The 20,239-nt window shown below is 42.6% G+C and overlaps 1 protein-coding gene across 11 annotated transcripts in view; it reads left to right on the top strand.

The window, feature by feature from the left end:
- SEMA5B (semaphorin 5B) overlaps nt 1-17,555 on the top strand; it is a 281,295-nt gene extending 263,740 nt beyond the window's left edge. For 10 of the 11 annotated variants that reach the window (XM_086898536.1, XM_086898533.1, XM_086898532.1 and 7 more), the window contains 2 exons: nt 687-892; nt 15,781-17,555. In XM_086898536.1, the coding sequence (XP_086754662.1) occupies nt 687-892; nt 15,781-15,936 (362 nt within the window). In that variant the 3' untranslated portion in view covers nt 15,937-17,555. Of the gene's footprint in view, nt 1-686; nt 893-15,246; nt 15,317-15,780 lie in introns of all 11 variants that reach the window. The other variant, XM_086898538.1, reaches the window with a different exon arrangement.
- The last annotated feature ends 2,684 nt before the right edge of the window (nt 17,556-20,239 follow it).

The raw sequence follows: 20,239 nt of genomic DNA, 5'->3' as shown, positions 1-20,239 counted from the left end.
TTGCAGAGAAAGCCAACAAAGCAGTGTTTTTCAAGCACTGCCACCCTTTCCTTTGTCCACTTTATCTTTCCCCTTCTCCAGAGGACCCCTATTTCACTGTTAGCAGTACAAATACACCTCAGAGGTAGTGCAGACATGACCAAGGCTATGCCGTCCCATGAATAAGCAAGAATGCTGAGCACACTTGGATTACAAGGAGGATGAATGTGTATCTCCCCCACCCCACACACTGTCCCATAGGCATTTTGGGCAGCTGACAAAAAGGGCTTTTCCCTCCCTTCCTTCCCCTTCAGAGAAACACTGAGCATTTTTATCCCCTTATTTCCATGACACGCACATGCTTTGGAATCCATTAATGTGCATTGTTTGTATGGCTCATTTCTTTAGCTGTCAGCTTAACATAATGTTTAGTTTCAATATCAATAGAGGGGAGAGAGGAGAGACAGGGAGGGAGCTTTGAGAAAACAATGCATGAACCTGTTAAACTGCACAAGGCAGAGCTGCAGTGGGGAGACCGATTTGCAGGGAGATTATGTCAGTTTATGTTAGAACGTAAGACTCTGGCTTCAACAGCTTATTAATGTTGATCCCGAGATGTCACTGCTCTGATTTGCACCTGTGGTCTTTTCAGGGGAGGGAAAAGGGCTGTTCCTTAAAAATAGCATCTCTTGTCATTTCCCTTGCAGGTTTTAGTCTCATCCATCTGATTGCCACTGGGGTCTCCTGTTTCTTCGGCTCCAGCCTGTTAACATTTGTGATTTACGTGTACTGCCAGCGCTGCCAGAGGCAGTCCCAGGAGTCCACTGTTATCCACCCAACCACTCCCAACCATCTCCATTACAAGGGCAACACAACCCCCAAGAATGAGAAGTACACCCCTATGGAGTTCAAGGTAGGGTACTTGAGGAGAAATACCACAAACAGCTTGATACTGCCTAAATAAATTCTGTATTCATGTCATGGCTGGATCTGGGTAGGTCTGTGTTTCTGTGCCCAGCTGATGGCATTATACATGGGGTTGAAAGGGCATTTAGCTGTGCTGTCACAAAGGGGTTAAAAAGCCTCATTACTGCAGTGGGATTTTGTTCTGTTTCACAGTCCTGATGAATGCCAGTCTGGCAAGTACATACCAAGATACTCCAGCCCATTCTGACTATTGAATGTATACAAATTGTCCTCTAAAAAAATCTGTAAGAGCTCAGTTCAGTGCATTGTTAGTGCGTGGTAAGAGGAAATGGAGGGGAGGAAGAATAAAAATGGAAACTTCATTGCACAAATAGCTGGGAAAATGTGCATTGGTAGGATGAGATTTTGGAAATTCTTTGGTAACTGCCAAATTGGAGTGAATGAGAAAAGCAGAGAAGCAGAGAGGGTTCTGCCCCCCTCTATCAGTACTGGACAGAACTTACCCCAAGCAGCTGTGTAGAATTCAGTGACGGTAGCTGAGTAGGGAGCTGATACCTTAGGAGATGAGTGCTGAAGTGGCGTGTGTTGTTGGCATGTCACTTGTTAAAGTGAGCCTTGTCCATTATCAGAGCAGACAGGACCCAGGGTGCTGCAGACAATACCCTGGGACAGCAGCACTTCATTGGATTCGAGCATCAGTCTCCTGGTGAAGTGTGGGATCAGAGTAGAGAGCAGTGGTATTGGTGGAGGGGCTTCATGTCACCAGAGGAGGAACAGCCTGCCTAGGGTCGCTTGAACAGTGTGGAGCATTATTTGAGACATGAACCCAAGCCAGAAGAAAGCCCTGCAGCTGCTTGTCCCTTCGTACAGCTACGTGCTGTTGACATTTTGATTATCTGCCCCTGCTGGTCTGGCCCAGCTTCTGACTGAGACCCAACAATAAGATCAGTGGTAGGAGCGTTGCCACAGCCTAAACTCCTTGGATGCTGAGGACTCTTTCTATGTAGGAACTGCGTAATGCTGGGCCCAGGAAGACTCCTGATACATGGCTATGATTTGCAGTTTGAATGCACATCAGAAATAAGAGCTTGTATCAAATAATTTGAGAAGAATCAGTGTTGTTTTGCTGTTCTAATGGAAAACAGTTTGAGCTAGAAAATAACTGACCAGTGCAGTGGTGGAATAAGAAAGTGGTGGAATCCTTGTTGGGCATTGCAGCCTCTCAGAGGATACTGCTGCCTCTAAATGCAGTCTCAAAAACACATTTGCTAGCAAGCTTAAGGCTACAGTTGCATACAGTTTAATAAGAGTTCAGCATCATAATGCAAGTCAGCATAGATTTGTGGAAAGTAAATCATGTCAAGCAAATTGGATTCCTCTTTTAAATTAAATAAATATTGATCTAAATAGGAGGGAAGCAGCAGACATATCAGGATTTTCAGAGACTTTGAACAAAGTTTCATGGGATGTATTATTCTACACACTCTGCATATACAGGTTCAGTAATAAATTATTAAGATAGGTAAGGAACAGGGACTTGATCTTGGAAGCATCAAGCTTCCAAGTTATCCTTTCAGTTATGGGAGCTGCTGTGGCAAAGTCAATAGGAATACCTAAATTAAAAAGACTTGCAGAAATAAAGAAATGAATGAGAGTATTCCCTTGTTTCTTATATAGCAAACAATAAAGAAAAGAGATAAATTTATTTTTGTGACCAAAAGCAGGTAGGTAGAGGGTTGGATTCATTTTAATATTTTCTTCATGATTCATACTGTGCTATCATGTTATCAGATAATGCTAAAATAGGCAAAATTTAGAAGGATGAGGTTGTTCATAGAACAATCTTGATCAATTGGGTAAATGGGTTATGAAATGCACTATGTCTATGTCAAGTGGTACAGTGAAGTAGAAGTAATAACAAAGCTAAGCAAAGTTTAAAATAGCAGCAGATTAGTTAATGTAGTGTCAGGAGGGAGTTGACCTCTTTGATAGATCCATCTCTGAATACTTGATCTAGTGTATAGTAACAGTGAGCAGCTGTTAGAGTCTTCTTTCGAGGGACATAAAGAGCTTAGGCATTAGATCAAGGTTTGAAAAGTCTGGTTTATTTAAAGGAAGGCATTAGCTAACTGAGACTGTATGACTTATGCTGGGGGGAGAAGGGACTTGGACACAAGGAGAGATATACCAGATGGGGCTTATTTACAGAATGTCAGGAAGTGAAAGAGTTCAAGTGCATAAATCTGCAGTCATTGGACACACCAAAGCTAAATGTTTAGGAGCAAGGGGCTACTTGCTGAGAAGAACTCAAAGTCATACACTTCAGAGTGGTGAATGAGGCAAAGAGATTTACAGAAAGGGTAAAATCTATTTGTCAAGTGAAGCCTCCTTTGCTCCATTCCGGTTGAGTATTTCCTTCTGCGCACCTTCTCTCTTGTCCCTCCTTTTCTAAGCTCTTGGCTGAAAATTTCTCATTTCATACTACAAATCTGCCACTCCTCAGTGTTCCCTTGAAGCATATAGCATTAATGAAGTAAAAGGAAAGGCTCTGTGTGCTGTGTGCTGTGTAATTACTTATGGAACTTGTTATTAGCCAGGTTTATATTTAGGAATAACTGACAGATTTTTTTAATGGTCAGGAGGGAGTTTTTCATGCCTTCAAGGAGCATGTCTGGTTTTATTCTGATGCCACACAGTGATGGAAATGATGGAGAAGCTAAAATTCACCTTCCTGAAAGGAGGGTTGAACTGAGCTTTGATATTGGCCTAGCTGAACTGAAAATGTGTATGTGTGAAAGAAAGTGGAAACACATGATAATCCAGATTCTAAACAAAAATAGGTTTCTATTCACCAGATACCAAGAAAACTACCCTCAGCTATTTTTAATGAAACCAAAAGAATAATTGTATGTTTGTATGTGAGTGTGTGTCTGTGTGAAAGGGTTAATAAATCCAGGATTAAGGAAATAGAGGGTGTATAGACTACTTTTCAGTAACAGAAAATGATAATACACAGTGACATGGTGGTAGCAGAAGGCTGGCCATATGCACAAGTCTATTATTTTCCATTCTTTGATAATAATAAGCCTTCTGCAACCATCTTTAGTTTGTTTTCATCTTGAAATATCTCTGCTCTACAACCAGCAGGTGAACACTGTAGAAAGTTTGGCAATGTTACATTCAAATGTACGGCACTGAATGCAAACTCATAAATCAAGGTAAATTTTAAATGAAGGCAGATTTTAATGAAGGAAGTGCTAGCTGATATGAGCCTTGTTGGCCATTTCAGCACAGCAGTGCAGTAATGCAGATCAGATGTAAATACCATACCTAATGGTGACCTATTGATCACGTAGCTGATGCTAACTTGCATAGGCAGTGTTTTGCAGAAGCATGTTTTATTTTTGTTGGCTCCTTTTCCCTTCCTGTTCTGCTTTCTCAATAACAATGTGAGGTTTATTATTAGATATTTTAGCCATGATGTCTTGAAAGATTTCATGCATATGCATTTACCAGCAACACGTTGATTTTGATTTGGTATTCACAGATCGTAGGGGAGAGACCTTTTGGGTCACCTAATAAGCAGTTCATGTTTCATTAATTGGTTGAAGTTCAAACAACACTCTGACAATATTGAAGACTGTGCAGAACAAAAGCATAATGAAATAAAAATTATCTGCTCTTCACGTTTTGGCATGACGGGTTACAGAACCACCTACAACCTTCCCAGTACTGCCACGCCGATTAGATAATAACTGACTATCAAAGCAGCAAGGAGATCCACTTTTTAACATCTTGCTTCAGCTGCTCTGTGCCTTGTGTGAGTTACCAGAGCTGTGCTGATGGAAAGCCAGATGATCCTGCAGTAGAAGCAAGAGGATGTAGGGTCAAGATTGAGCCCTTGTGAATTAGGATCTCTTGGAACAGCCACACATGGAGAAAGGGTTTGGACTGAACTTCTTCCTATTGCTAAATCCTCTGCCAATAAAGAGAGCCAACATTTTATTCTACGTGGGATTTGGATAAAGGCATCTGCATATTGGTCCAAATCCAAAATCCAATGGCCTTTGGATCAGGCCAGATGGGATCAGTGAGAAATATAACTTTGCAGGATGGTTTTGATGATGATTCTGCAGATTTTCTTTGCAATTGTGCTGGACAGACCTCCCTCTGTCCTTCCTTCCTTCAACACAGCTTTAGTCATGAGTCATGCAGTAAAACTCTCTGTACTGATGCCTCAAATGAGCTGAGGAAGCACCTGAGCATTGCATCTTCTCTGGCATCAGCACAACTGTTGTAGGAACTAAGGGCCAAACACTGAAACAAAACAGTCATTTTTGTCAAGGATTAAATTTATTGTGGGAAAAGATGAGGTGAGAACTGAGTGAGATTGCAGGATATGGCAATGAAAGAGGGAAACTAAGTGTTTGATGTATCGCTTGATATCTGAATTTTCTAGGACATTAGAACAATACACATTAACTTCAGTAGAACTGTGAGTCCTGCACTTGCCTAAAATTATACAACAAATGTAGATGCAGTTACCAGAAAATGGGGGGAATGATCAGTATATTACTTGGACTCTGTATAAATTAGAAGCAGCAATGAATATTTTCTAATGAAGTGAGAACAATGCTGTTGGGAAACAAATGACAGAGTGCAGAGCAGACACCCCCTGTGAAGGACTCCAGGCCCTGTGATCCACACTTCATTACTAATCCCAAATAATTCATGGCAATAAAATACTAACATGGAGAGCTGAGACACAGAAACCAATTCTGTCTTTACAAGATGAATCCTTCTGAATTAAACAGCAAGCTGGGTGCTCGCTTTCAACCTTGCAAAAAATAGCAAAAAGATTAGTTCAGTTGGTTTGAGCGTGGTGCTAATAATGCCAAGGTTATTCTGTATAGGCCATTCTCTTGAGAGATGGACTGGATTATCCTTGTGGGTCCCTTCCAGTTCAAAATATTCTGTGATTTTATTCTGTGAAAAAGAAATAGAGCTTGGGGTATAGGAAAGTGAATCTCTGTATGGATTTTAAATGTCTCTCTCTTGGTGATGGTCATTTTCATTGCTGCTGAAAATCACACCTTTTTTTATAGAGGAGGCAGCCAGGGCTTTAAGTTAAAGCTATTTAAACTGCTGTCAAATGCCCTAGAGGAATGTTTGTCAAAGTCAGCCTTGGTCTCTGAGGATGTTTGCTTCTACATGGAAAACTTTGTGTTTCAGTGTCCTGCCACTTAATTTGATGTGTTGCTGCTTCAACTAAAATTGGCTAACCCATTTATTTTTGGTGATCACAGCACATACATTGATAGCGCTGTGATACAAGGCTTTTTCTTTTCCCAGTGACCCTTTCACTGTGCATCGTTCAAGCCCAAGGAAGTGGCTGTAAAGTTCACATATAAAGCAGTAGTTGATGATACCCAACATTATCAAGAAGTTATCAACATTCTCTCTAAAGTATTTGCTTTAGCTTCATGGTGCTAGCTGATGTAATCAGCTGGGGAAAAGAAAGTTATATATATATGTATATATAGTAAATCAGATTGAAATATAAGTTCTGTTCCCAGTGAATTTCATGTTTAACAAAGGCTATTTCCCTTGAACAAAGTGGCATTTAAGAACATTAAGTGCTTGAATGGTAGAGTACGTATTTTTAGTACTTACCATGAGTATAGTATTATTTGAAATAGAATAGTAGGGGCAGGGGGTTGAATTGGCAAAGAAGCATTGTGCCCTTTCTTGTATGATCCTGCAGTTGCAAATATCACTTCAGGGGACTCTTGATTTGCATAATGCCTACTATGAAGGGAAAGCAAGAGAGCTTACTGATGGGGAAAAAAGGATTAAGTGGTGTGTCTCAGTCAAAATCTGTTAGTGTCTTTTCTCCCTTTATATCACTGGCTCGAGTCAAATTGAGCAGTCAAGCATGCCTGGAGGTGTGGCTGTCCTGGGATGATTGTGCCCAGAGAGGGATGTGCCCCTCCTGGCACTGTCCCCACCCGTGGCAGCAGGGGCTCAGCGGGTTGCTGTGTGTGAGTCACAGATAGGCACTCGCATAGATAAAGTATTTAAGAGTAGGGGAGACTGCCAATTCAGATCTGAGTGTTACCTTGCTCCTGCTCCCTCTGGGATACTAAGCAGCTGCTCACAGCAGTCCCCCGATGGGAATTGAGTCTCTCCTCCATCTGCTTTTCATGCAAACCCTTGCTGCTTCACAGGGCTGTTGTTGCTCCCTATAGGGTGGGAATCCTCACTGTTCCCTTTTACCCACCATTTTCAAGAGTCTGACTTTTGGGATGTCTTTATGTTTTTAAGCACATTCAAAGTTTTGACACTGTAGGTAGATGCTTCATAGTAATCCTGTCGTGTTTTTCTCTTTATCAACTCAGCCTTCTCTGCTCCCTCTTTATAACCAGATATACCTCCTCCACAGCCAGGTTAGGGGTATGGTCCATGCTCTGCCTTCTCACAGGCTAGATCATTGTGGATGCTCACATGAGCCTTTCTTTGCAGTTGTATTACTGCAGCTGTGATAATCTGTTTGTAGGCCGACAAGTTTTGGTTTGTTGTTAATTAGATCAATGAGTGTAGCTGGAAAATCTGGCACGTTTTTGAACATGTGAGCTGCTGTTTCAGAACTGACGACAGACAGATGTGTTCTCAAGCTTATCTGATTTTTCCAGCTACACTAAGTGATCTAATGACTGATACCTTTTTCTTGCAATTTTCCCCTTTCCTAATTTCTCTGAGGTTGACATGTACATGCTTGCACCCACCTAGCTGTGCTGGAAGAATAATTAATTGAAGAACTACAGGAATGGGCATAACAAAATTTCACTGGACTTGCTGCTTACTTACATGACTTCCCTCTACTGGTCAGAGGAGGAATATTTCAAATATACCCTTTCCTCATTTGCTAGAAGTTAATGGTTCTCCCTTGGTCCAGGTGCTTGGGGTGATTCTCTCCCCTTTGTCACCTTGAAGCTCTGGCTAGAAGTGTCATGTATATTAGCTGAACCAGAAAATCCCTAGTGCCACCAAGATGTGCAGGAGGAATTAGTTATGTGTTTGCAGAAGACTTTACAGGGAGCCATGAAAGAGGCAGGGAGATAGAGTAAAGGGAGGGGGTCATATTAGACAAACAATAAATACAGGAAACCTTTGTGCTACACTTGGAGATGAGCTGCCTTGCTATTCTTCTTGAGCAGTTCCACTTGCACCTAATGGATTCTTAAGTAGAGTTATAAAGAAATTGAGTCACATGCATAAAAAATAAAGGTAGCTATGTCAGTATTCAGGACTAGAGCTCAGTTTCCAGAGTGTTTGGCAGCTCTGAGTGAGGACAGATGAAACTCCTGAGGTTTTTTTCTTTTCTGGACCATGATCGTCCAGTCCTGAAGAGTCATTGAGAGCTCAGGACTGCTCAGGATGCACTGGCTGCTGCCACAGCATGGGCTACACAGGCTGAGGCAACACTACAACCACAGCCACTTTCCCTGGTGCATCATTTATGTATACATGAGAGGTTTGGCCTAGGGAAGGCAGGAGTAACTCTGCCTGCACTCCCATACAGCTGGGAGAATCCTCATTAAATCAGCTCTAATGTTGTCCTGAGATTTGGCACAAAGCATGTGAATAAAGGAAAGAAGTGAAACCCTGTGGATGAAGGAATCTAGATGGACTATATCCCAGAGTCTCTGAGAACCAGCTAATGAACAATTCCAATTACCTTTATAAATATCATGGACCCTAGGCAAACCCCCAGTGCCATGAATAGCAAAGGTAATACAAAAGTGTTAGTGAGAAAGCAGGCCAATTTCTGCCCAGCTAATTGAGTCACTATTAAGTTACAGAAGTCCAATGCACTAAAGTCACACAAGTAGCTCCAGTAAGTCTGTGTGGGAAATGTCAGTTGGATTTGGGGATAAGACAAAACATCTGTGAGCATACAGGCCCACAGTCGCTAGAGAACGCCTGGACCTTCCCCATTCAACCAAGCACATCAATGGGGTGTTAAATCCCATTCCGCCTGTAAAATTTGGCAGTCAGGGCCATACTAGAGAGTGAAACCAGGAGAAACAAATGACTCGGCTGTGCTTTCAGTTACAGCAGTGGAAAGTCATTGAAACAAATCTGTGTCAGTATTAATATGCAGGAAGATCTGAATTAATATTTGAGAGGCAACATATCACATACCCTGATGAAATGAAAGGTGGTTCAGCTGAGCTGACAGCTGAGCCAAGACCTAATGCTGAGCAGGGAGAAATCAAACATAATCATTTTTTGCGCTGAGTTTGAGCTGCAGAGTCTCAGCTGGTTAAAAATGTAGCTTCACTCGTCCATACATCTAAAGAAAAGAGGGTGGTATTGGTGTCTTAAATAATCTTGTGATGTGTAAATAGAAATTGGTTTGGACAGGAAGGCTGCTGTAGAGATTGAAACCTGGCTAATGGACTGTGAACATCGGGCAATTGTTGATGGGAACAAACAGGGCTATGGGGAGGAGTTGTTTGGGGCACTGCAAGCAGTAATGCAAGGTTTGACTTTATTTAATATCTTCATTAACAAGCTTGGAGAGAGTGCAGTCAGTGTATTAATTAAATGAGCAGAAGATATTAAACTGGGAGGTGTGTCAAAAAAACAGCCACTGGTATAAAACTAATGGAAAATGACCTGAGGAGGTTACAAATATAGAGAGGAAATAACAAGGTGAAAGCAACATGGGGAGAAAACAAAGCAATCCTGAGGAAAATAATAAAAAAGCAGCCATTTAGAGGGTGGAAGAATTTGGAAAGCAGTAAGACTATAAAAGACTGAATGGAGTTAGCAGATGGCAAATTTGGCCCAGTTTTTACTTTTATTTTTATTTTTACTACTTCTTTTTTCACCACTGCAGTTACACCTTTGCAATTCTCAATCTAAATGCAGCACTGTGGGCTGGCACCAGGCTGCATGACTTGTGCTGGTAATTCACCAGAAGAAGCAGCTCTGAGGCCAAGCAAAACCTCAAGGCTGCTTGCTCCAGTATGAGTGCAGCGAGGCAGTGGGAGCTGCCCCCCAGCCAGCCCCAGAACAGGTACCATCAGCTGAAGCACAACAGAGCCCAGTGCTCCAAACCATCATCTGCAGCCAGAGTAACCATTAATGCCAGGGGGCCATGGTTATACCTCTGGTGAATTTGAGTACTGGAGGGTGTGCAGGGTTGGGTGCTGTTGCTGAAGTGCTGAGCCTCTAGTAACACTCACTAGAGTGCATGGAGCATCCAGGAAGGGCATTCACCAAGGCACAGGAGTGCAGTGAGGAGACAGTTTGCACCTTCCCACACAGCTGAGATCATGTCTGCTATATCCTGTGCACCAGCTATATTGGGAAGCAGTTGGGGCAGCCTTGAATTCCTCTTTTGTGTCTGGACACCACGTCATGAATGTTGCCTCCACCAAATCGTAGGCAAGCCGGGGCTAAATTGCAAGCTTTAGGCTAGACACCTGCACTTGCCAGTGGGCAGATTTCCATGACCTCCTCAAACTTCAGCTTCCAGTTGAGAAAAATACTTCAGTTTGCCTCACTGCTGCATGCAGTTTGTTTTGCCATCCTACTCATGTGCTTGAAGTCAGAGATGTGCCAGAGCATCCTTCTGACAATGGTCCTTTATGTTGCCAGCTCTGAAGGGTTTTATAACTTTACAATGGCAGTAATATAACTTCACTCCCTCCTAAGTGCAAGGATAAAATAGCTATTTTCAAACAGCTATAGATAACTTCAGCTATTCATTTTCTGATAATTGGATGTTAGTTCTATTGTCAACCTGAGCACATCTACAGATGCTGCCGTCATTTGGGGGTTGTTTAATTTATTTACCAATAGCAGTGAACAAAGAATCTCCAGTCTAAAAATATGGTAAGCTTCCATCCAAAAAGAACATGCAATCATAAGTTTAGTGTCCCAGTGGGATTTTTTTGTATCTCTTTTTGAGATGAATAACCTTCTTATATAGAAAATAGGTTCCTCATCTGTACATCTACACTTCGCTGTAAATCCTGCAAACAGCCTTATTGAATTCATCAGGAAAAAACTCAATACATAAACCCTGGCCACTGCTTCCTTTGCTTCATGTAGGCAGAGCTTAAGAGGTTTTATAAAAGCATCAGGTGAGACAGTTTGCTTGGCGTAAGACACTAAGCAAATTTTAAAGAAAAATCAGAAAGAGGAATCATTTGAGTCTTAAAAATCACTCTTAGCTTGGAGTAAATACGTGGGTCTCATAAGGTCTTTCTGGCAACTATCCATCTTTCCAGGGTTATTTGTAATTCTTAGCTCAAGAGGCACAGCAGTGTTGTGGCATCCAGTTGATTAGAAGAAAGGGAGTATGTGGGTGGGCCAGACGTCATGTATTTTCTTGGTGTCAGTTATTGCCAAAAGAGGTTATTTTAGTTGTACAGTTTATTTTGTTAAAATGTAATTATTATGCTAATTATTCCCAAATTTACTGGTTAATTATAATTCCGAAATCTCTGCCCTGGTACTTCCAGAGATGTACAAGCTTTGGGAAATGTTTCATAATATTAATATTATTTCCACAACCGAGTCATTTGGCTAATGTTCCTACAATGCAAAAAGTAACATCCTTTAACAAGAAGGCATGGCTAGCTCCATGAAACAGCTGATCTGCATCAAAAAGGCATTTTGCTCAATCTGATTTCACTGCAAGAAGCAAATGGCTTAAAAGGAGCACAAAAGAACCTAAATGTTGGATCTTGGTTTCATTACATCATTACACAATTCCCTTATCCCTCTGTTTTCCTGGGGAATGAGGGGGCGTAAAGGCCATCCCACTGGTGCTACAGGAGGTCTGTTGGATGCTATTACAAGGAGAGCTGGAAAGGCTGTCTCAGTTCTTTTAGGGAAAATTTTGTCACCGAGTTCAGCAGGAGCGTTGTCCTTGATTTCTGCAGCGGAAGGATGAGGGATGCACATGGGCTTCATTTGGAGTTACAAAGAGGAATGGGTTGCCTACAAAGTTGCTGTCTGCTCCCTGGACCTGAATTTAGACCTCCTCCTGTGTCCCCAGTGGATGACCAGGGTTAGCAGTGTTTGGAGTTGTTACCCCTGGTTCCTTCATGCCTGCACTCATCCTGTGGAGAAGGAAAGGGGAAGTTTTTCTCTGTAGTACACTGGGACGTTCAACATTACAGACTTCCAAGGTGGAAACTTAAACCTGTGCAGCCCTGGCACAAGCAGCACATCTCTGATGAGCCATGGAAAGGTGAACTGCATTGCTCAGCTTCTTCAGAGGTTGAAGTGGTGGTAACCGTAAACACCGAAAAAAATGCTTTGAAAGTGCCCAGGGAAGGTCACCCAGCATTTTTTCTTTTTTGCCTCTTTAAAGAAGAAAGTGTCATGGGTGGGAGATAGAAGAATTGAAATTACACCTGCTCACAGAGAAATTGTGGAGAAACTGTGAGGTTGGGGGAAATTGTCCTTGCCCACTGACTTCACTGGGATTGTGGTGCTGCATAGCTAGTGAAGATTAACCTACAAAACTCCTGGGAAACTTGCTGACTCTTTCTCCACAACCCCCAAAATAGAAAGGAATATCTGGAGCTTAGAGAGAATGCTGAGCTCTGAAAAGCTGAGTGCTTTCTACATGAGCAGATTAAGGAAATCTTGCCATCGTATGTTACCCTGTGGGGACTACATTATGGCCCTAATTTTAGTATTGGTTGTATGAGTATCAGATGCTAAGTATAATTTTCACTTTAGGTTCTCAAAAATACATGGAATTCCTTTTAATTTGGAGTGGGGAGATGCTCCTCTACTTTTTAAATCAAGTTTTGAAATTTTCATGACTGCAAATTGAAACATTTGATCTGTTTATGTGTGTAAGAAATGTTTACACAGCTTATACTTGCAGCTGTAGAATGAGAGTTGGGAGTAGTACTGGAAGTCCCATACTGTTACGTGTAAAGATGTTTTGATACATCTGGGAGAATGTAAGCAAGTAGGTCAGTGGATAATGACTTAAAGATTTGGAGCAGAGGCAGAATTTGGGGAAGTAGTGGCAAGGCCTTGCTGGAGAAAAAGGAACAAATGGAAAATCTGAATGATGACTTAGGCTAAAAATATCAATGGAGAAAATTGAACAAAGTTAAATGTATGCATATGGTACGATAGAGTCATGTTTAACACGCCCTGCACTCGGCTGTAACTGGGGGAAGCAGCCTGTGAGTGCGTGTGAGTGTTCTGCCTCTTGTGTGAACTTGGGGGCAGAGCCCACACAAGGGAGGGAACTGTGACCCTTCCCCTCAGACACCCCCACTTCTAACTGCAAACACACTTGCATGAGTGATCAGATTGTTCATATAATCCCATAAATATTGAAATGCTCAGGATTCTGTTGTGCTTGGCATGGACATGCAATTCACCAACAATGAGATTGGACCTGTGGCAGTGGCACTCAGCCTCTTCATCTTCCTTCCTGTTGTGGCCATGGAGTTACAGTGCTGGTAATGGGTATCCTGGACTAGGAACATCAGTAGAAAACAGCAGCCATCGTGTACAGCCAGTGTGAACACCTGTGGGGCTCACCAGAGAGCATATCCCCCAAACACTCGGTGATAGTACTTAGTAAAGTGCCTTTTTGCAGGGAATCTCAAACTTTGTTTTTCTCAAGCTGGGTCAGAAGACACGGAAGCACAGAGCAGTTAATTGGATTTCCCAAGGAAGCATAGCAAGCACTGGAGGACTGAGGCTGGCTTCCTTGTTTCCCAGCCTCCAGCACAAAGCAGCAGACTGTTGGCCACACTACTTTAATATTTCTTTGGGTGACTGGGAGCAGAGCATGACATTTCCTTTTTTACTTTCATATTGAAGGGCACAAATTCTCATTTCTTGAAAATATTTGTCACTTAGAGCATGCCTATACAAATTCTCTCCTTGGTTCCTACAAGTGTTGTGCTGTGGGATCAATTTAGGGACTCCAGGCAGGGGAAGATCGCAGTCAGACCAGGGGGGAGCTGGGTCTTCTCCAGTTTTCATATGTGAGATGTTTCAGGCAGTGTTCATTTCTGAAAAGCTTATTTGGTGGTTCAGCAATTGTGAAATTTCTTTGCCAGGGTAGGTTTGTCACAGGAAAGCTTTTCCTCCTAACATCTTGTATGAAATTGGGAGTTGTAAGCTCCCAGGGTAGCTGTAGCTGTCAGTCTGCTGATTAGAATAAAACATTTTCTTTTCTTCCTCCTCCTCTCCCCCTCCCCATGCCATAAAATGATTTGATTACAAAGAAATAGGGAGATAAATGTACTGCCTGTGGTCTTGTCTTTGAGCCCAGGGTAGCTGATCCTTTCAGCAGTCACAGCTGGGATGTGGATAAACCCTGACTGTGCAGTGGGCACGTGCACAGGGTGAGACCCTGCTCCCCATCTGTAGAGAGCCCACTGCTGCCAGGTCACCCCGCTGCTGCTGGGGCTGGAGGGGACAGAACCTTCCCCAGGAATTTCCATCTGCACCTGCCCTCAGGCAGAACAGAGATTTCTCACCTTGCTGACGGAGCCACTTTGCCTGAAGTTCAATGGGATGAGTAAAGCTGAAGGAGTTGGGTAGCTCTGGACTTGAGCATTAGTTAATTAGTTCTCACCTTGCCCTGAGCTGGGTCAGGCATGAGGTGTTTGTCTCAAGGGGGAACTGAGGTGAAGTGGTTCATCACTAAAGAAGCATCAGATCATGCCAGAACAACCATTAGGGCCCAGGACTAGCTGGCTCATTAGACCTCTCCATCTCTGCTCCTGACAGGAGAGATGCTCATCCTCTCTTTAAATGTGCTGTTAATTAAATGTTCCCTGAAGATAAGGATGCTGTAGCAGCACGTCTAGTGTTGACTCCCACATCAAAGGAGTGAGCTCCCTGCACAACAGCCATTAAAGGTGCACTTTGGACTGACATAGGCAGAGATAGGCATGAAAAATTTAAGCTGGGGGTTAGGTAAAAAAACTGATAAAAGTACCTCAGACAAATTTCACAGAAATCAGATGACTGTGAGGTAGGAGAAAGTTCCATGGAATTATTGCACACATACACACAAAGTGTGATTTTATCCTTGTACATAGGTAACAGCTTGCCAGCAATGGGCAAAATCTGGGGAGAGGGGGATATCTCTTTGTTGGTGGGAAGAGGGGAGGGAGAAAAAAGACATTTCTAAATTTTTCTGGTGAAACGGGCATTTGTCATTCTCATTTTTTATGTTATTGTTTCCAACAATTGTTACGTGGTTGTTAAATTTTTTAAAGTAATTTTAGATTTTCCAAAAGTGACCATGATTTGTTACTTATACTGTAGCTTACAGAAGTGACACACTTAATATCGGGGGGTCCAAACCTGGATATCTACCAATGGAGATGGAGATCAGGTAAATGCACACCTGCTCTTCCAAGGAGGAAAAGCTGCCATTTGGCACCTGGTTTGAGAGGGAGGCACAGGCTGTACCAGAGCATTTTGGACGAGGTTAGAACTGAGCGCTGCCATTAATTGCCAACCTTTGTGTAGGCCCAGCATGGCTTTGTGTGACAATGGTGTTCAGACAACCCGCCATCCACCAGGAGACTCCGTGTCCCTGGAGAAGGCTCTGGGTCCATCCCCAGCAGCAGCTGAGCGCAGGGCCGCTGAGGGAGACCTGGCAGGAGCTGTGGTCCCCAGCCCAGCCCCGTAGCGAGCGCGAGGTGCCAGCTTGCTCTCCCAGCCGGAGGGAAGGTGGTGGTGGCTGCAGCAGAGTCCGTGCTGAAGAAGGCAGGTGAGAGGGAGGTGTCTGCAGGTAGAAAAGAGCAATTGTGTGGCACTGTGGCCATGCCTGTCATCTCCTCTTCTCTTTTACAGACACTTAACAAGAACAACTTGATACCGGACGACAGGACCAACTTCTACCCGCTGCAGCAAACCAATGTGTACACAACAACCTATTATCCCAGTACACTGAATAAATATGATTACAGGCCTGAGGCCTCCCCTGGAAGGACCTTTACCAACAGCTGATGATGGACAGACACCATGGGACTGGATAACTTCCTATATGATTTTTTTTTTTTAATTGATTTTATGGACCAAATACTGGCCCAGCTTCTAGATGTAAATATTGTACAGTAGGGTCTTTTTTTTTTTTTTTTTTCTTTTGTTAATTGTGTTTCTTGTAAACAGCACATCTCCTTACAAAGACAAAAATTCAAATGGACCATTCTGCAGTGCTTTTGTGGATATATGTCTGGAGATGGCTCTTCTACTGCAACTGTTTATGGCTGGAAGGTCAGCGTGCTGTCCAAGGCTGAGGCTGTCCAGGAAGGGGCTGTGTGCTGGGCTTGGTGGCCACTGAGCAGCCACACACAGCACATGGGAGCACTCCAAGCACAGCAAGAGCATGGAGCAGGCCTGGATGCAGCCTTCCCGAGCCAGGACAACAGTGGTGCGCTGGATGACACACAGCTCATGGGACAGGCCAAACAGGACTCCATCATACCAACAACTTGAAGAACATTTTCTTTCTCCTTTTTTTATTTTAATTTTTGATTTTTTTATGTTTCTGAGACAAAAAAAAAGTAGTAACTTTCTAGGGCAGTGTTCCCTGTATCTTTGACAGAATCTTTTCATATTACAGGAAATACTCTCTGCAGCCTTCTTTGGTAATAAGCAGTTCAGCTGATGAGAAATAACACACAAATGAAGTGCGTTACCCAAAGAAGCTTTCCAGAATGTTTCCAGTCTTAATTAAAAGAAAATTATACAGGCAGTGAGACACTGAGAAAAGTAAATGTTGGAATAACATTGGAGACATGAACTTGGAGTGCCTAACAAACAAAGATGTTTATATCACTGGAAAAAGAGATGTGATGATTGCCGCACAAGAGCCATGGGCTTTTTTTCTTTCTTCCTTTCTCTTTTTTTCCCGAGACAGTGTTAACTCTTTTTGTTCTAGCTTTGATCCTGATGGTGTGTGCCAGGAGAGGCAATTTTAGAGGCCATGCTCTTCTTGTGGGAAATCACCATGCTTTGGGCTAATATTTCCTCTTGTTTTATTATCAGGTTTTAGTTCATATACTTTCAAAAAAGGAGTGATTCTGACTTTGCAGGGGGAAGATATTTTTTAAAGGAATGTTTCCATAGTCTGACATGACCCAGAAAGTCTGCTGCACGTTCTTATAGCGTCTTCCAGTCAATACTCTATGAAATAGTAACACAGCTGAGTAATGTGCATTGTTTGCCAATATTTCTTTAATTTTTCTGAGAAAAAAAACAACCCAACAAACAAATGCTGCTGCAGCTATTGAAGTAAATTGGAGCGGTGGCATTATTAAACAGTATATCCAGCCTTGAAATGTAATTTTGTGTATGTGTGTGACTGTGTCTATAAGAACTGTATTAGTCTGATGCAGAAGCCATGTTGTCTACAACCAGATGTTTGTCTGACATAATTGTTTGGCAAAAAGGAAACTTATTGCTGGTGCTTAATGTACAACTACATCCAGTGTGTTAGCAACGTGAACAAGTTCACCGCTGTTATCATTCAGTGTTTCTAAATATTTATGATGAACTCCTGATGCTAAGTATTTTAGAATGTCGCAGTACTGAGCATGAGATAAAAGTACACCCTGAAATACGCATGAGCTCCACGTGGTCCTGAGCTTGGCTTTGTTGTCTGCACCTTCCCCGAGCAGTGCCAGTGCCTGGCCCCCAGCTCGGTCTGTTCCCAGCAGTCCTGTCTGTCCCCGCTTGGTTTCAGATTTCGCTGTGAGCCGGTTGTTTCTCAGTGCTGTTCCTTTGCAGTTGCTTGTTTGGAAGCCCAGCTTGGGCTGTGTACTCAGCTCTTTCACGTAGGCAGCTGGTAGGAAATGAAGAAAGCCTGTGTTGCTTGTGACAAGTATATTGCTTTTCCTGCGAGGAAGAGCCAGTGTGACTCTGCAAGCCTGTGTGTTACGGCGGTTTGACCAGAGGGCAAGTATAAAATAGCCTCCCATTTTAAAATTACTTTGTTTGACTTCAGTTTGCAGTGATTGAAAGCTGTAGGGATATTTGTAATAAAGTGGGGTTATTAGCACTGCCACGAGGACACCTTAGGTTCAGCAGTGCCCATCATTTTCAGCAGCTGCTTTTCTTTTTTAGCAGCTCGTCCTGTTTCTGCTCTGATCTCACCAGGTGAAATAGATGGGGCAGAGGGAGAGAGAGAGGTGCCCTTAAATCCATTTTAAGCAGCGGATTCAGGAGCTGATGCAGACCTAGAAGACTTTCTGAAGCACCTGCTACAACTCTCTAAGTTGGCAGAGTAGTTCAGCAGCCCTGAACCCCCAAGAGCACAGCCAGGCAAGAGCAGCTGGAGCAGAGCAGGATCACCAGGGAAGCAGGATAGCACTGGTGGCAGGTAACCTTCAGGGAGGCTCTTCCCAGGCCACTAAATCCCATTTGAGGAGTGATGACTTTGTGCCTCGTGCCATAATGAGTTCACCCTGTCTCACTGAATTTCTACATGCCCCTCAGCAATATTTAAAATCCTGACTTAAAGTAGTTCTAACAAGTATGTAGCCCAAGGGTTGAAAATTATTGCATTAGACTATCAGGATGGGATTTCCCAGCTTTAATTTATGTGATTCAGGAGAAAACACTGGCTCCCAAGATCATTCCAGCCATTATAAAATCAAAGCCATCTCTGAGCTTCCCCATCTGAAGATTCCCTGTATTAACACACTGCAATTACCATGCACGTGGCAAGATTGCAGCTGGAGTTTGAGGGAATACAAGCAAGTCAAACCTTGCAATTATCTCAATTTTCTATTTTTCCTTTCTCTTTTCCCCTCTCCCCTTTTTAATTTTTTTCCATTTTTCACTTCACAGAATAACATGATGCGAACTGATTTCTTTTTCCCAGGGTACCATATGAAATTATTTAAATGTTCAAGTCACCAAGATGGGTGATTACTGCCATTGTGCTCTGGAGGTGGATATTTTGTAGGCTATTGGAGGACAGATGCTTTAAGGGTGGTGCATGTGGTTATAGTTTCATCAAGACATTCCTCCTTATCAGCCATCCAAATGGATTCAGCCCTTTTCCATATAATTGGCAATCACAGCAAGGGGCTGTAGTCTCCATTTGAGCAGAAAGCAGAATCCAGGAGAGAGTGAAAAAAGAAATCAGAACACTGTATTACTCAATTAATGTTTGCAGGAGAGTGCAGTTCTTTAAGGACGATGTTAATGCCGTGTGAGAGTTGCATTTTTTTTTCAGCTCTCCAATATGTGGCAGGTTAAGGACACCATGTGCAGGGATATTCTTGTAGTCTAGGTAATTTGGCACCTTGAGCATTAGGTCTGTAATATCTGTAGAAGTTTGAGTTGCTCCTGCAGCTGGAAGTTTAACTTGCTAAAATTTTCTGTTCCTAACACCATCTTAAACTGGAGTGGAAATGCATTTCCTTTGGGAGTGTTGCTTTCCACAAAGTTCGTTTGCTATATATATATATGTATAATTTTTTTTTCCCTTCTAAGTAAGAGAAGAGGAACCCTGAGTGGTTTCTCTGTAGGTCTGGAGACACTGTGTCTCTGCAACCCCTTTGGATGGGATTCAGGTGTGCAGAACATGAAATATGATGGAAATCATACAGCCAAGTGTGTAGTGGAAACATCTGTAATTAGGCCATTCTCTCTTTTTCCATGGAAGCGGCTGCTTTTCTCCCAGCCGAGGGGGTGTGCCTGGTGCTGTTATCCAGGGATGTTGTGCCATTGCTGTCGGGTTTTCCTTGGGCAGTTGCCAGTAACTCACAGCTCACTGACAGACAAACCACTTGAGGATCAAACCCTCACATAAGAGGTGCTGTTGCTCTGAGGGTGCACTTGAATGTTCAGCATATGAGCAAGGGCTGCTCTTAAATGTATGACCTGTACAGATACTATAGGAGAATAACTTTTATTGTCTAACCACCACTGTTCCTACTGCCTTATGTTCAGAAAATGAAGTGTTTGCTTTGGAATCAACAGAGAGCAGGAATGGAGCCCGTGTCTGATGCAGACAATTCGATGCCTCCAGTGATAATCTGCTGTTCAGCCCACCTGGAGAGAAAACTGCTGTCCATTGAGATTGATTTATTCTTTGTACCAAATGTAGTGGGGGAGAGTTATATATATATATATATATATAAAAATATAAATATATATATAAAAATGTAAATTTAAAGTTTCTGTAACAACTTACTCTTCTTTTTGTAACAGTGTATACATCTATCAGTGGATAGATACAGTATATATTTATAATATATACACGCAATATATATATTTAGCAAAATGCCTGCAGAGGAAA

The sequence above is a fragment of the Cyanistes caeruleus genome, chromosome 7 (assembly GCF_971803275.1).
Source record: "Cyanistes caeruleus chromosome 7, bCyaCae1.hap1.1, whole genome shotgun sequence".
NCBI classification, from domain to species: Eukaryota; Metazoa; Chordata; class Aves; order Passeriformes; family Paridae; genus Cyanistes; species Cyanistes caeruleus.
The sequence above is the reverse complement of the archived record's forward strand: the minus strand, read 5'-3'. Positions and strand labels throughout refer to the sequence as shown.